At 30.0% G+C, this 15,642-nt stretch overlaps 4 protein-coding genes across 5 annotated transcripts; 2 read left to right on the top strand and 2 right to left on the bottom strand.

Moving 5' to 3' along the window:
- Positions 1 to 449: 449 nt before the first annotated feature.
- On the bottom strand, positions 450 to 2,203 carry rdgBbeta (cytoplasmic phosphatidylinositol transfer protein 1). The gene is made up of 8 exons (XM_017903502.1): positions 2,032 to 2,203; positions 1,664 to 1,812; positions 1,492 to 1,580; positions 1,379 to 1,386; positions 1,246 to 1,317; positions 1,079 to 1,177; positions 856 to 1,011; positions 450 to 772 (listed from the first exon to the last, which is right to left on the bottom strand). Exons 1-8 carry the CDS (start codon positions 2,080 to 2,082, stop codon positions 521 to 523), a joined length of 876 nt encoding a protein of 291 aa, XP_017758991.1. The 5' UTR covers positions 2,083 to 2,203; the 3' UTR covers positions 450 to 520.
- A 429-nt stretch (positions 2,204 to 2,632) lies between these two features.
- On the top strand, positions 2,633 to 6,991 carry LOC108549918 (protein SMG8). Its single transcript, XM_017903493.1, has 14 exons — positions 2,633 to 2,685; positions 2,895 to 3,039; positions 3,115 to 3,389; positions 3,460 to 3,690; positions 3,765 to 3,958; positions 4,023 to 4,126; positions 4,226 to 4,419; positions 4,491 to 4,730; positions 5,238 to 5,441; positions 5,501 to 5,751; positions 5,826 to 6,036; positions 6,113 to 6,406; positions 6,523 to 6,702; positions 6,871 to 6,991. The coding sequence occupies exons 1-14, from the start codon at positions 2,645 to 2,647 to the stop codon at positions 6,989 to 6,991; spliced, it is 2,685 nt and encodes an 894-aa protein (XP_017758982.1). The 5' UTR covers positions 2,633 to 2,644.
- A 1,170-nt stretch (positions 6,992 to 8,161) lies between these two features.
- LOC108549917 (protein brambleberry) lies at positions 8,162 to 11,766 on the top strand. 2 transcript variants are annotated; one of them, XM_017903492.1, is made up of 9 exons: positions 8,162 to 8,179; positions 8,428 to 8,814; positions 9,353 to 9,538; positions 9,651 to 9,873; positions 9,940 to 10,236; positions 10,326 to 10,538; positions 10,612 to 10,851; positions 10,914 to 11,226; positions 11,312 to 11,766. In XM_017903492.1, the coding sequence occupies exons 2-9, from the start codon at positions 8,443 to 8,445 to the stop codon at positions 11,445 to 11,447; spliced, it is 1,980 nt and encodes a 659-aa protein (XP_017758981.1). In that variant the 5' UTR covers positions 8,162 to 8,179; positions 8,428 to 8,442; the 3' UTR covers positions 11,448 to 11,766. The 2 variants fall into 2 exon arrangements, with proteins under 2 accessions (XP_017758981.1, XP_017758980.1); XM_017903491.1 differs by lacking the exon at positions 8,162 to 8,179 and adding an exon at positions 8,263 to 8,316.
- A 261-nt stretch (positions 11,767 to 12,027) lies between these two features.
- LOC108549906 (uncharacterized) lies at positions 12,028 to 15,122 on the bottom strand. The gene is made up of 6 exons (XM_017903476.1): positions 15,057 to 15,122; positions 13,479 to 13,683; positions 13,167 to 13,356; positions 12,461 to 12,569; positions 12,259 to 12,381; positions 12,028 to 12,192 (listed from the first exon to the last, which is right to left on the bottom strand). Exons 2-6 carry the CDS (start codon positions 13,609 to 13,611, stop codon positions 12,028 to 12,030), a joined length of 720 nt encoding a protein of 239 aa, XP_017758965.1. The 5' UTR covers positions 13,612 to 13,683; positions 15,057 to 15,122.
- Between the last annotated feature and the right edge of the window lie 520 nt (positions 15,123 to 15,642).

Genomic DNA, 15,642 nt, shown 5'->3' on the forward strand with positions numbered 1-15,642 from the left:
GTCTTCTCTAACTAGGTCGAAGTCTTGCTAATAGTCTTATGACATTTATAATTGTTTGAAATATACGGCATCTAATTTTTTCTTTCTTATCTTACTAAAACAATTTTGCGTGTGATTAATATACTAAAAAACATAATTAATCAAGCAATGTTCGAAACATCTACCAAAACGATAATTGTAAAAAATATAGTATATATTGCTGTAAAATACTGCTTCAACTAGTCTCAAACCAATTAACATGAAATGAATAAACTATAAAAATATTCAACATTACATAAACGTTTGATATTATTCTGATAATCTTGTCTGATAATCTTGCACAGAAATGATCTATAAAAATAATGTAAGTAAGAAAAGTAAAGCAGGAACTCTGATTTACAAATCCTGTTACAGGTACCTTATAATGTACATACACACATATATATACACATAGAATCGAAAATGTCGATGTTTATTTGCACAATTTTCATGACGTTCCTTAGATAGGCTATCAGCTAATCTAATATCTCTAATACTATAGCTATGACCAAGAGAACCATGACCGATTGGACTGTGTAGGAGATTTGGGTAATGGCGAAGATGGCATTGAAGAAGTTGGTGTGGTTGGTGTTAACGGTTTTTCGTTGTTTTGATTCCTGAGCCGTACTTTTTCATTAGTTTCAGCTTGCATCTTCTGTTCATATTGTCGAACATCTTCCAGTGTCATGTCATACCATTCATCGATCCATGCAAATGCTTGACGATGACCCAATAATAAAATATCTCTTATACACTACAAATATAATAGTACCACTCAATAATTTTATTTATACATTTTATAGTTCAAGTAGTAAGGATTTCCATAAGTATAATTACCCTATGAATGAAATCTTCTACTCGAGTTTGCATACCCCAAACTTCAAAGGAAGCATGGACTAATTTGTAAGAACACATTATAGGTTTTGTGGTGTCTTTCCATCCTTCTACCAATGGTCCACGACCAGTTCGTTGAGATTGGAAAAATTTTGGATCCTACAGTAAAAATACTTGTAAATACTAACATTCTTACCACAAAAATTAAAACTAACAATAACAATACCTCTTCTTCCTTATAATGCTTTGCTGAAAGTTCATCATATGCAATGTCCACAAAATCGACCTCACGACTTATCAACTCAGCAGGAGATAAACCTAAACACTGTTTTAATCACAATATAAGCAACAGAATTGATTCTATTAATATAAAATATATACCCCTTTACATACATTTCTTGTGGATCCATTGTTATCTTCATATCGTGTTCTTATTGAGATATGAAATTTTGGAATAAATGAACACTGAAAAATAGAGCTTTATGTAACAAGAAATTTTAAATAAAATTAAGATATTAATACTTACAGTATATTCTTGATAGGCCATAAACAACATGAAAAAAAAAATTAGATATTGATAAATGAGACTTAATATTTATGGATTCTATTAAATAACATATTAACCATACTCTAATATACCTGTTATAGTAAAAGGATAATAATTCCATGCCTTTTCTGTAACATAGAATATTCTTGGAATGACTGACTGAATCCAATATGGTAATTTACTGAAATATAATACAAAAAATTTCAAATATCAATTTTTACAAGAGCCTAAATTTAGAGCAATAAGAGGTAACAAGATAATTACCTAGATAAATGAATTCTTTTCTCTGTGTATTGACCTTTTCCATGCTCTGGATGCTCACATCCTACATTTTTAACCACTTCAACACCTTCATCATTATCAGATTGTTCATGACTATGTCTAGCAATCATATAAAGCTGTCCTATGCGATACTACAAAAAAATAGTATTAAAAATTAAAATCCTTCATAAGCCAATTACATCAAGATTACAACTGTACTTTAATCAAAATTACGGAAAGATATTAATTGACATGTTTGGCAATTACAATATAAAATTGTAAATAAAATCTTATAAGAGTTATTTATAGAGGACATATTTATCGAAAATTATAGCTACGATAATATAAAAAACTTAAGTGGGATGAATTACCTCTTCCGTAGTAAGAGGCATGCATATACGATATTCCTTCGTTAATACCATGTCTAGAACGAAAATCCGACAATTTTCTATAATTGTATAAAATCTATACTTGCTAGTAAAACTGTAGCTTTTCCCTTAATGAATGAATATTGTATTAACAAAATTGTCATCTAAATAGTAATTTCACTAGCTCAAGGCACTGAAGCAATAAACAATTGAATAGAATGAAGTTAGTTCCATTTTCTCAAATCGATAATAAAGCTTTACATCTTATACAAACGATAATATAACTAGAAATCCTATAAACAAAAAATCCCAGGTATGCAAATTGTTAACTACAAATATTTATAAATTTTGTCTTATACAATTAATTACGTTTATATGTTAGTAACATCAAAAATGACTTTAATTAATTAACAATATTTCTTAAATAAAATTATTTAAAAAAATACAAATATTATTAAAAAAGAAATTGTTTAAGACATAATAACGGAATATTCACGTCTTTAATAACATTCTTCAGTCTGATCTGTTATAAGTATATTAAAGTGTATTACATTGAATTGTCTAATATTTAGAGTATGCCATACCATAACCTCTGTATTACTAAAATAAACATATAATGCGACCGCAAAAGTTTCGTCTTCCATGCAATACAGAAAGGTAATTGGATAAAGATAATTTATTTCCGTTAATACATAAAAAGTTGTTTAAATTCAGTAATAATTCCACTAATTTATAAATTAATAAAAAATGATCACATAATAGTCCTTTCTTGAAAGCAATTATTTAATTAATGTAAAATTAAGTAAAGGATATAAGTATTTCCTTTTTTAAATATTATTAATGATGTTTAATCATTTCTTTTTTAGTTTCTTACAAACAGATAAAAAGATAGTAGTTGTATCTGTGTTTGGAAAATCACAATATCGTGCAAAAGGATGCAAAACCAATATGCTCAGTTCCATTCTGCAAGTGGACCTCCTGGATGAACCAGAAGTGAACACGGAATCATTTGTATGAAAATCTTCAAAAACACATTGAAACCACCAAAATAATTTGCATGAAAATAATAGATTAAATTATTTCTAGTGTGAGATTGAAGGATATTATGATTCTAAGGATAGAATTATATATTTGCATTTAAGAGGATTATTAGACACACATACCCTTTTAATAGAATATGATAAGTTTGTAGAAAAACAGGACTGTAAGGATTTCCTCAGTGTATGGGCACATATGAGAGACAAGTATGCTAGAGCACTACTTGTTTTGTTTCATATATCACATGTTATTATTCTTACTCATCCAACTCACACATTTGACTACAGTTATGTACATTTATTTAGAGCCATGGATAATGTGAGGTACATATTCCTTTTCTTTTTTTTATCTAAAAGATATTGTTTGATTTTATAAATCCATTTTAATTTTTAGACAAAAGGTATCACCGCAACTTTCTGATGTTTTAAGTTGCATTTACAGCTTGCCTAAAGATTGGGTATTGAATGTTAGGCCTTGCTCTCCACGTGTTTTATTCTATTTTGAAACTTGTCCTGCTGTGTTTCAAGATACTGTCACTATGGCTAACATAAAAAAATTAGAACATTCCTTGGAAGATCAGATATACCATGTATTAAGAAAAAATCGTATAGTAACAAATATTAGGTAAAAACATATTCTGACTATGAAATTTAAAAATTGTTCAATATAATATAAAAAATATGTGCATGAATTTGTAGTTCAAATTCATTATTTGCAATTCCGGCAAATGAAGAGTTTGTTTATGTACATACGGGTATGACTGAATCCAGAGATATTTTGGGTTACATGGCAAGAAAACTCATACAGAGTTGCAAAGTTAGTTCTGGTGGCAGTACTTCAAGGAGTTTGGCTAGCCAAGATTCTAATATTCAAATAGATGATACAGAAAATGGTAAATAAATCATTGAATTGAAATTAGTTTATAGAAATAACAGCAATTTCTTATATATTTGTAGAAATTCGTTCCTTTAGATCATTTCTACAACAACATGTAAATCTGGCCTTTGTAAGGGGTTTTGATGATAATGTTGGAAGACATTCTGTACCTGCCTATTTTGAGGTCAGTTGTATAATGTATTTTAGATTCAAGATTTTCTTTTTAAGATTTAACTTTTAAGAATGTATCTATATAAGAATTTTATTTCTTTCCTTTGATTAGATACCTAGTGTTACAATGTTTTGCGAAGTGGCAAATAAAGTATATGACTACTTTATCCATGGAACAGATAAAGAACTATTAACTTTACATAGCTTGCTAGACACTGATGTGAAGTTTAGCAAGAGCAGGTGTAGTAAAGTTCTCCCACGAGCCCTCCAAGCTTACCAAGAGAACCTGCCTCAACACTATACAAGGTATAAAGTGAAGTTATTTACAATCTCCTAAAAAAATCCTGTGTAAATTAATCTTCTGATATTTATATTAGAGCATACCATGAAACAAAACTGGCTCATGCAATGGCAGTGTTTGAGATGCATGCTAGAGGTCCTTTGTTTGAAGAATTCAGTGAGAAACTGCAGGCTGAATGTGAAAAGCACTGGAGATCTGGTAGACAGATGTGCGAGGTGCTGTCTCTAACAGGAAATCCTTGTACGAACCCAATACATAGAGGCGGAAGTGAAGGTGCTGGTGGTGGGGAGCAGGCAGAACAAAGGGATAGCGACAAGTATAGTGCAGAACCAGGAAATTGGTGTGTGGAACGGCAAAGGGTCAAAACACACACTCTGATTGTTAGATCCACTTTGTCTTTAAAACTCTCAAAATTCTTAATTTTATATTTCTAGTGACATACACTAATATATTAGTAGGATAGGTTACGTCACCACAGTTTTTATCTTATATTAATTGATAACATAATATTTTAATCTATGCCTATGTAAATATTTTATATTGCCTCATATCATATTATCTCATACAGTTTTAATGTATTCTATTAGTTTCTTTCTATATGCAATGCTATTTGATCTGATTTATAAATGCGACATTTACAATTAATAATGAAAATATGAAAGCTGTCTTGAATTATATTAGAGAAAGTAGGCAGATTATGAGCAATAAATCCCGTATTCTTTCCGCACACTACATTTCAATGGAAAAATGAAATCATAATTTTCCATTATGTACATTTTATATAGTATATAATTTTAATATGGGCTATTTTATTATTCTACAGTGATTTGCCAATTAGGGAGCATTGTAGTGGCGTTCGATATATTTGTGCCTGCAATTGTGGTCGTTGTCAAGGTTCGAGAGAGGACCCTTTTAGCTTGAGGCAGGCTAATTATGATTATTTTCAAATACTGGCTAAACAATGTGGTTGCGCGCAATTAGAGAGTATACAGTTTCCAGTTTTCCAACCAAGTACACATAATTATAGGTAAATATTATTTTTCCTATTTTTTTTAGGGTTTGAATGATAGCATATTTTTATTGCAGGCCTGCACAGTTATTTTCTACCAAACGGAAAGATTCTTTCAGTCATGGAGAATCCCCAACGCCTCAAGGAAATACTCAGGCTTGTAGTTTAGGAGTTAACACTACAGATGGTACTTTTTATTCACAGTCTGCAACAACAAGTGAAACTAGTGAAGATGTTCTTAAGCTCAGCAGTAAAACTAGTCTAACACCTAGTGATGCACATAAAGTCGTCATAGAAGTATCTGATAGTGATGCAGAAAATGCAAAAGGTAATTCTCTTATACAAAACTTCATTACATTATTATATATCATAGAAGAATGTTAATATTCTTAAATCTTATAGAGAAATCTCTGGTAAGACAACCTTCAACAACAGAATATCTACCAGGAATGTTGCATACAGAATCACCAGCTGGTTTATTGCCACAGTTTTCTAGTTGGTCTCTAGTTTGTCTTGGCCCAAGTAGTTTATATTCTCATAATTTGGGTTTACAACATCAAGCTGGTGTTTTACCTACTTCTGCCTTTCTTCTACCTTGGGATGTGACTGTAAGGTAATTAAATAGAAAATATAACTTGTTTTTATCAGTAAATGGGATATTTAATTATTACCAATCAATTCTTTGTCAGATTAGAACATCAAAAAGAAAGAGGTTCTTTGTGGCCAACCATAGGTGATCATGGAACTCATGGCTACTGCCCCAGAGGAAAGAATTTCCAAAATATGAATACTATTCGCGGACGGAAATCAAAAGGTGGGAAAGAAGTAGGAGTGGAATACGAATGTCCACGAGGACATAGATTCATGGCATCTGCACCAGATAAGGTTTTGAAGGCTACTGGAAATGGGATTGTGAAAGACAGTGGAAATAAAGTTACTTCCAGTACTGTGGATATGCCACTTTATTTTCCATGCCCTTGTAGGTATGTGAATATTAAAAAAAGTATATTTATATATTATATTATTTGTTTAATATCATATTATAACACTATATAAAATATTATATAAACAAATACTAAATTAATTTTGTATTTTTTAGACAAACAAAGCCTTTAATAGCTCAGTTAATGAGAATTCACGTGGTAACGCCAAAAGCACCTGTTCACGTTACATTAAATCCTAGAGTACAACCTGGACCTCCACCTTGTCCAATTTTTGTTACTGGTTGTGACGAACCCATAAAATTATCACAAAGTGCCTATTGGGTTTTAAGATTACCGTATCCTTTAATAAGAATCTATTCTCTATGTTACATATACTTTAGTAAAATTTGAAAGAGAAAATTATAATTAAAAAATTTTTATTTTTGGAAGTTGAATTTAAAAAATAAAAGCTTTAATTATAATTTATATAAAATAATTAACATAGATTCTTGACGAAAATTTAGATATGTATACATGGATGAAAAGGGACCATATTTGGCGCCAAAAGAACCTGTACCAACATCACATGGGAGACTATTGGCGGGAATGTATGGAATTAGCGAAGTACTTCCTGAAAAGAAATAATGTAGATTTGAATTTTTTTTATTAAAAAAAAATTTATACGTAATTTGTAAATTACATCTTGTAAATATATAATGATAAATAACATACATATCATTTATTATTCCTACTTCTTGTTTTATACAATAAAATTTAGGACCTATTTTATCATATGCACAATTTTCCAAAAATAACTCCGATTTAACGAGAACAGCGTGAGGTTAGTTAAGATTAAATTACACATGACATTTGAACGTTGCTCTGTATACTAATAGTGTAAAATCGACTCTTTTTTGGATTAAGTGTGATTAGTATAGATAATTTAGAAATAACCATTACGATTTTAAAGCTGTCGAAAATAGTCTACTAAAATAATTTAGTTCTTATAGTTATTAGTTTTTAATAATGAAAATTTATGTACTGAAATTCAGTTTTTAATGCACCAAAATTTGCATTATTTAAAATAATAAAAGGATTTACTGAATTCCATATTTTATTTAATAATACAACTTAAATTTTAAAGTTGATCGTGAAAAGTGCACACTACTTAATACCTATAAATTATTCGCCAAAATGTTAATATTAATTAATGCTTGTATTTTTGATTGATTAAAATTGAGCGCAATATGTTTTAAAATCTATCAATATATTTTCGATACTATTAAAAATAAAAGAAGTGTTTACTTTTTAACAAGGTTATGAAAAAACAAATTTAGAGTACTTATAATGACGCGAATTAATCTATGGAATAATCGTTAGTTGAGAAGCATTCTGATTGGTTTATTTAAAGAATAACGCAAAGACGCAGATAAGAACGAACCTCTGATAGGTTGATATTTCAATAATGTAAAAAGATACAAACTGCTTAAATTCATACTTATTTTACAAAATTGTTAATTAAAATAATAATTTGGTAAATACTTCATTGAAGTTATTATAATAAATTTTAGTAATTTTTCAAATCGTAACGAGGTTAATCGAATATTCAAAAGTGTTTTATGAAATTTCTTTTTAAAATTTTTCCGCCGTTACACTGCAGCGCTATGGCCGTTATAAACTACAATTCCGAAGTGAAGAAATAAACACTTGTCATCAAATCTCATCTGTGATGTGATTATTTTCGTTTATCACTTACTAATAGCACAAAACTTTTGATGACATGTATGACAATAATCTATTTGTTGAACGGCAAAAGTATTTCACCGCTTTTAGGTAGTGAAGTGATCATAATAATAACGTGTATGACAAAAATTCATTACTTTTGATAACGCATTACGAAAGATATTTTTAATTTTGGCATTTTATTAAAATTTTAATCTAATTCATTCATTCTCGATATTACTTGGAAGGTAAATTCTTTTAATTTTCATTGTAGGTAACACATGCATAATAATCGTTTAAGGCAATTAGAGAAAATTGTATAGAATAATATACATGGAATTTTTTCACAATCTTTTCAGGAACATTAATACAAAATGGTGCATGCGCGTTTGTTAATTTTCTTCTGCATGTTAATAATTTTCCAAAGTGTTTCTGCCTCATTATTTGGATGGATATGGGGCAAGGATACAGATGATACCACTGTTTTAGTAGCAGATGGTGTTCCATTAATTTCAATTCCATATGAATCAATGACTAAAGATGAAAAGTTCCTTCAAGAAGCTGCAAAGTTTACAGACATTCAAGTGTCATCACCTTTACAAACTTGCCAACACAAAGTCATTATGAAAATTAAGACTTCTTGCTCTGAGATGACAGAGGAAGAACTTGCTAAATTAAGTGTTAATCTGTTGAATTGTCAATCAGCAGTAGAAGGCAGGAAAATGTTTCCATGTACTGATGAAATGGTAAAATTTAATCATCCTCTTGTACAAAATTTTTAAATTTTGATATGTATGTTATGAGTATCTAAACATTATTGTTCTATAAAATTAAAAAATGTAGACTCTTTAATTTATAATGATTTAGAATAATTAGTTTAACTAATTTAAACATGCAAATTTCAAGCACTTAATTTTATTATTCGTAGTATGCACTAAAAAAGAGCATATAGTATATACCAAATATATATCATATTTTATTATATATGAAATCACATAGGAAGGGTAATTGAGAGCATGTTCAGACTTGAAACTTCCCCCACTTAAAAAATACAGAGACCACCACTAAGGTCTCCTTAGTTTAGAGTCTCATAATATAAGGCACATTCTCAATGTACATATGAATCTGACATGATTAGTAATTGCATATACTTTAAAAAGTTAAAAGTATTTTATTTATTTATATACAGATGTAAAGCAATAAAATATATTTTTTAAAAAAAACCAATACAAACATCTTTTTTGTTAGTGTGATATAAAGTGAGCATATTTTTATTATTTTCAGACACTGAAACAATGTACCACAGAAATGGATGCAGATATGTGGAATGCATATCATTTAATGAGTAACAGAGCTAGAGCTGTTTGTTATGTAGCTCGTAGTACTCAATTTCGTGCTCTTACTGAATTGAGTGTGAATAAATTAATGCAAACTGTGCACACACAGATCAAAACACTGGGTTCCTTGCAAGTGAGTATATAAAATAATTGTATTGTATTAAAAAAAATATTTTCAGATTAAATCTTTATTGGTTTACTTTTTTTATTGACTTAAAATCTTCACTGGCTAAATATTAATTCAGGAAAGTCAAAATCGCCTCGAAGAACAGACTATAGAAGCTCTAGCATCTTTATCAGAAGGTAATAAAGCATTACTAGAGCAACAAAAGCATTTGAAAAATGCACAAGCATCAGCTCACAATCTCGTAACAACAAATCTAAGAGAATTGACTAATGAGAAAGCTTTGATTCGACTTGGACACACACAACTTGCAGCAATGGCAGATGACATCAAAAAGAAATTAGGTAGTTAACTAAATAAACCAAAATGGAAATATTTAGTAATCATTTAATTAATTAAATTTTTTGTAGAGGAAGCACATAAAAATTTGGAGCAGCAATCTATTGAACGTAATGAGAATCATCAAGAAATACTTGAGGATTTGTCTAACATTCAAGAACATGCACAATTGATTTGGAATAAAATAGAACTTAGTACAAATCGAATTTTTGCACAACACGAAGAAGCACTTGTCCACTATGAACAAACTTTAGAAAAATTAAATCAAATTAATGATACTATTCAATATATTTGGAATATAACAAACAACATGCGCGTAGAAATAGACGAAAAGCTTAATTGGTTGACTGATTACATTGGTGACACTGGTAATTAGAATTTTGAAAGATATTATTAACATTGATAATAAAAAATGACTATGATAAACAATAATTACTTAAATTTTTTTAATTTTCAGGAGAACAAATGTATCGAATGTATCGTATAAGCTTGCACATTGTTTACTTATTATTTGCTATGGTGATTGCAGCATTCCTTAATGCACCATTATTAACTAGAATCATCATTATTGGAATTGTACCATTAAACTTAATATCTTATTTAAAACATGGCATGGATGCTTGTTTAGATTTTATATCAATTAGCGTATTAATATTTTTAATTACAATCAGTATGTATTATGCAGGAAAAACAACAATTTTAACGAATACTTTTATTATAGTCTGAATATTTTCATTTCTTAGTGCATTTCTTGATGATTGGAATTCAACGTTTATGTGGTCCAGCAAATAAAAAAATGCAACCAACAGTTACTCAAATCAACAATCAAAATGGTCGTGCAAATGGTGCTGTACAAGAATATGTTTCATCTTCTTATACTAATCAATCATTACATATCTCTTTTCTATCCTTTTATCCAAAGTTGAAGAGAAGTGTCTGGAAATTTTACAGCTTCTTTACCTACCAAATAAATCGATGTATTCGTAAGTTCAAAAATTATTTATACTATATCTTTTCCATTAAGATAATTAATTATAATTTTCAGAAAAATTTAGTTCCCTGATACAGTCAGCAGCTTCATGGAGTAGATATAATTTGGTGCAACGTGAGGAACTGTCTTGTTCTTATATACCTTTAAAGAAAACTCGGGAAGACCTTATTTGCGACTACAAACAAGAGTTCCCGAGCATGTCTGAAGATGTTACTGATTTCGAGCACTCAAACTTCATGGACGAAAGAAACGAAAGTATCGATGATTTTGAAAATTTAATTGATGCCAATGATTTAAGACGAAGATTAAGGCAAGTGGAGAGTTTCAATAGTAGATCTTCTTATTCTCATCAATCACCTTCCAGGAGGTATATAAAGTTTAAAAATATTAAACAAAAATAAAATATTGAATTTTGTTAATCTTGAATTAACAAAAATAATGTTTTTGTTTAGTGTTACTCCATTACACACTACGAGAATTCTATGTAACGCTATAACAAGAAGCGGCAGAAAATGTCGGTTAAATGCAAGAAGTGGACAAAGTTTTTGTGGCAGACATTCTGCTGGGACCTCGATTATGGGTGACTGAAAAATTGTATAGACATGATAGATAGGTTGTTACATTAAGTTAACTGAAATTATCTATAATTAATTGACTATTTAAAGTGAAATGTAATATTTTTAGTCAATTAAGTCGGACAGTTACATGTTTTATCAATAGAATTTCATTGAATCTAATAATTGTCCGCGATTTTAACATTAATACCGTGCCTTAAAAAGTCGCCTTCTGCCTGTTCAATATAAGAAATATGCGTAATTTTTCTTAAAAAGGTCAAAGAAGGATATTAAAAGACAAATATGTTACCGAATGAAAGAAATTAAAGTTGTATATTTAATATTTATTATGAATTGGGGGGACTAAATAAGAATTGTATAATTTAGATAACTGATTGTTAGTGATATATTCTCCGATATATTTTATACTTATAGTTGTTTGAGGAAAACAAATTTTATAGGCAAATTGTATTAAATATGATTGTAATTTATTTTTATAAACTCTCACATTGTAAAATTAATGATAATAAAAGTATTAAAATCTATTTGTAGCTTTATTTAAAAATACTCACAAATACTAATTAAATAAAAATAATGAAGAGTCAGTAGCTTCTTTACTCACAAACCGCCATATTGTATTGTGTGCAGACTGCATTGCTTGTCTGTTCCAAAAACTTTGGACTTCTATCAAAACCAATTTCAGTTACTAAATTATGCAAATTACAATAGTTCGTGCTGTAATCGAATATCCTCAACCATTCGTTTGATACGGATTCGCCCTTTAATAAGAAAAAAAGCGGTTTTTATCAATGATCTTTTTCCATTCATTAAATAAGTGAACATACCGTTGCTAGGCAAGTTTTGTTAATTTCTTTAAAGTCAATTTTTATCGTTTCCATGGTTTTCAAATTTGCAGAAAGATGCATGGCTCTAATTACATTATTCTCATTTGGTTTTGGTTGTTTCAGCTATAAGATGAACCAAAAATAAATATGATTAAAAATTGTAATATGCGGTAATTTACTTCTAATTAACATTGTCTTTTACCGTATATAGGCATTTGCTACCATGTGGTCCACAATTCATGCAAGATGACCAATTCAGTATTTGAGATCTAAATTTCTGCATAGTATATATGCAAGGATCTCCAAATTTCCTACCATAAAAGAACCAAACTACTTTAATCCTTTCCCTTCAATACAAGACTAATGAAAAAGATTACTAAAGAGAATTGAAAAAATTACTATTTGTCTATGGAACTAGGTAAAATATATTTAACTTCAAATCAACTGTTTTATTCGAGAAAATTTATTATCGTCTTTTCGCAGCGTGGAAGTTCAAAGGGGAGCACCGAAATAACACGCGCGACGTTTCGTGGGCTTGAAAAGTGTAGCTCGTATATTTTTCAAGCGGTGTCGTCCAGCCAAAGAAAAATATACGAACCTCACCATTGCTGGCCAATATTGAGTTTCTCTATGCAGAAGATTGTGTGCAGAGTAGATGTTATTTTAAAACATTTTTCCCAAACTTTTAGGATTGCAGATAAAACATTTATACTGCTTCATTTAATACAGTAAAATTTTGCTTGAAAAGTACTAAACATAAGTGATATAATTCTGAAGACACATGGAGTATAGAACATCTATAATGAAGAAAATTTAACAAAAAAGATAATATTTTCGATGAAGTATTAGTAAATAATAATAATAATATCATTTTTCACAAATATATAAGCTTTTAAAAGTTAAAATACCATTTTATAATGCAAGAAGCATGCATAGGGTAAGGGAACACTAGGTGAATCCAAATCACACACAGGAAGAATAGCAGAAGTGCACTAATACAGTAGACAAAGCATTTGCATCTTGGAAATTTGATACATTCATCTTTAACTACCACTGGTGGTGAGCTGTCTTCTTTATTTAATTTCATCTTATTTAGACCTTGGTCTGTAAAGAAAAATTGGAATATGTACCTTTAAAAAATTTAAAACAGATGTAAAGGAATGTACATAAGAAATATCTGAATTATATTGTAAAAGAAAAATAGGACAGATGAAGAAGACCTTTTTGTTTTCTCTTTGTGGAGCCATTCTGTGAGTTCATGAACCTCTTTCTATCGACGTGTGTGTAAGGTGGTGGTCGTCTCGACATTGACCTGAGCTCCATGTATGTACGCAGTTCCGACCTTTCAGACATTTCCCTTCGACCTGACCATTACAAATCGATCATCTTTTACCAGAAAGGGGAAAAATAGTGGTCTGACAGTCCCTGAAATTTGTCAAGAAAAATGATGATATACAACTATCGTGTTTTATTCTCTAACAACTTCACTACATATTTTACTGTACAACAAAATACGAAAAAATTCCACGAATTTAAGGAAAACAAAACATTAATATCGAAATGCTATTTTTTTATAAGATTTCATACAAATAATTACATTATTATTATCATATGAAAAGGTTGCAATAACCGTATGAAATAATTAAGAGAGGAAAATTTGACTAATATCTTGTTTTTATTTTTAGTATCATTGGTATTTTTTCTCAATATGTTTTTAATATTATAAAGGAAACTTAACATGTAGTTTAATATTTCATTGAAAGATTTGCATCAAACCAATTTGAAGTACTGCATTGATTTGTAAACACCATTGAAGGCCTGAACTTCCCACGAATGTAGATTGAATAATTTTTTCCAGTCTTTTTTTACCATGTCCGCTGACGCGTACTCGGTGTTCCTAATGAATACTATCTACCAAGATACGACCCATAAATGTACTCGTCCCGGCTACTACTTCCTTTTCTTTTTTTCTACTCGATTTCACTTCTTACATCCAGAGAATAACCTTGTTATAAATTTATCAAATATCTTCTTCGCGTTCTAACGTTATCATTTATAAGTACAGCATTAAAAAATATTCTTATTGACTCAAATTCAATGGTGTTTACAATTTTCCAATATTTTTACTTGTAATTTAATTAACTTCTTATATACTTAAAGATTTCGATTTAAGTCGGAACTTTCTTAGAGTGTACGAGAAGAAATGGGATCACAGCCATGTCTGACAATATGATATGCTTCGATGTTCTCTAACATCGGTACAAATGTATTTCCTAGAACCCAACACTGTCGGGGGATTCCGCTAGTTCCGATTCGAATTAGTAAATTAGTCGAAAATGGTGCCTCAGTGTGGATGTTAACGAAAATGAAGCGGAAGAAATCTGATGGACAGATGGATGATCCAATGACGTCGCGATGTTACCTTTGAAAAAAAAATGTTGGTTAGAATGGGAATTAGACATTGAAATTACTTTTTTTTTAAATAAATTTAATTGTTTTCTATCACAAATTTAAAAAAATATATCTAGTAAATTTTATAATCATCCAAACGTAGATTTAGGAGCTTAATACTTTAACATATACATACCTCATTGACTTATCGAGTTATTGATTTGTATTAACTTATCTGGTTACTTGTTCGATGCTATTCAATCAAAACAACAGCTTTTATATTATAAATTAGCCATATTGGGGGTCAGTTGATAAAATAGCAATTGTAGAAATGAAACAGCGACCTGGTGATACTTTTCTCTCAAAATGAGGGTTGATACAAGGAGAAGAAATTTGTTTGTACGAACCTGAACAGCGAGAAACGACAGATCAACGAGCCATGGTTTGACTTATGGCTGATTGTTCGAGGGTAGAGAAGAGAAGCAGAAGAAAAGATAGCGACTTCTGCGAATGTGGGTCAGTAGAGAGGAATGAATGCGCACAGTGTTTCCTGTTTACTGACTTCTACCAACACTGTCCCATACGAGTGTATTGTAAATTAAAACGTCCTTGATAAGTGCTCCTCTGCAAAAAATCTGCGCATGAGGTGGCTCCACCACTTCTTCTGAAAATGAAAACTTGTCTGAGCACTCATGTTAGTTTACTCTTGTTATCGAGTATTTAATAGTAATCTTAATACCAAATGTAATTGCAAATTTGAAAAAAGAATGGAGCAATTTGACTATTGTTTCAAATATAATTTTTAGAACGCTCTTATAAAGTGTAAAAAGAAGAGACTGAGGGGCAACAAGTGAGGAGAATCGTGTGAACCGGATCTTACAGTGGTGGCAGCTGTCGAGGGGACACGTCGACGACTTCTCTCCTCTCACACAGAAACGTTGCATAAAAAGAAACTTACAGTGGGTTAGAACGTAAGCAAAGATGGAGTACTGG

This window comes from Eufriesea mexicana, unplaced genomic scaffold (assembly GCF_001483705.2).
Source record: "Eufriesea mexicana isolate 0111107269 unplaced genomic scaffold, ASM148370v2 scaffold2340, whole genome shotgun sequence".
Classification (NCBI taxonomy): domain Eukaryota; kingdom Metazoa; phylum Arthropoda; class Insecta; order Hymenoptera; family Apidae; genus Eufriesea; species Eufriesea mexicana.

What these genes read in the sequence shown, in the direction of transcription:
- LOC108549918 (XM_017903493.1), top strand. Translation starts at nt 2,645, where the DNA reads ATGCGACCGCAAAAGTTTCGTCTTCCATGCAATACAGAAAG. An exon ending in CTGCCTCAACACTATACAAG is followed by an intron (nt 4,420 to 4,490) that starts GTATAAAGTGAA and finishes TATTTATATTAG; the next exon opens with AGCATACCATGAAACAAAAC. An exon ending in GAACAAAGGGATAGCGACAA is followed by an intron (nt 4,731 to 5,237) that starts GTATAGTGCAGA and finishes ATTATTCTACAG; the next exon opens with TGATTTGCCAATTAGGGAGC.
- rdgBbeta (XM_017903502.1), bottom strand. Translation starts at nt 2,082, where the DNA reads ATGGTATTAACGAAGGAATATCGTATATGCATGCCTCTTACTACGGAA. An exon ending in TGCCTCTTACTACGGAAGAG is followed by an intron (nt 1,813 to 2,031) that starts GTAATTCATCCC and finishes ATTTTTTTGTAG; the next exon opens with TATCGCATAGGACAGCTTTA. An exon ending in AAAAGAATTCATTTATCTAG is followed by an intron (nt 1,581 to 1,663) that starts GTAATTATCTTG and finishes ATTATATTTCAG; the next exon opens with TAAATTACCATATTGGATTC.
- LOC108549917 (XM_017903492.1), top strand. Translation starts at nt 8,443, where the DNA reads ATGGTGCATGCGCGTTTGTTAATTTTCTTCTGCATGTTAATAATTTTC. An exon ending in TGATTACATTGGTGACACTG is followed by an intron (nt 10,237 to 10,325) that starts GTAATTAGAATT and finishes TTTAATTTTCAG; the next exon opens with GAGAACAAATGTATCGAATG. An exon ending in CATCAATCACCTTCCAGGAG is followed by an intron (nt 11,227 to 11,311) that starts GTATATAAAGTT and finishes GTTTTTGTTTAG; the next exon opens with TGTTACTCCATTACACACTA.
- LOC108549906 (XM_017903476.1), bottom strand. Translation starts at nt 13,611, where the DNA reads ATGTCTGAAAGGTCGGAACTGCGTACATACATGGAGCTCAGGTCAATG. An exon ending in GCTTCTTGCATTATAAAATG is followed by an intron (nt 12,570 to 13,166) that starts GTATTTTAACTT and finishes CTTTTATGGTAG; the next exon opens with GAAATTTGGAGATCCTTGCA. An exon ending in ACAAAACTTGCCTAGCAACG is followed by an intron (nt 12,193 to 12,258) that starts GTATGTTCACTT and finishes TTCTTATTAAAG; the next exon opens with GGCGAATCCGTATCAAACGA.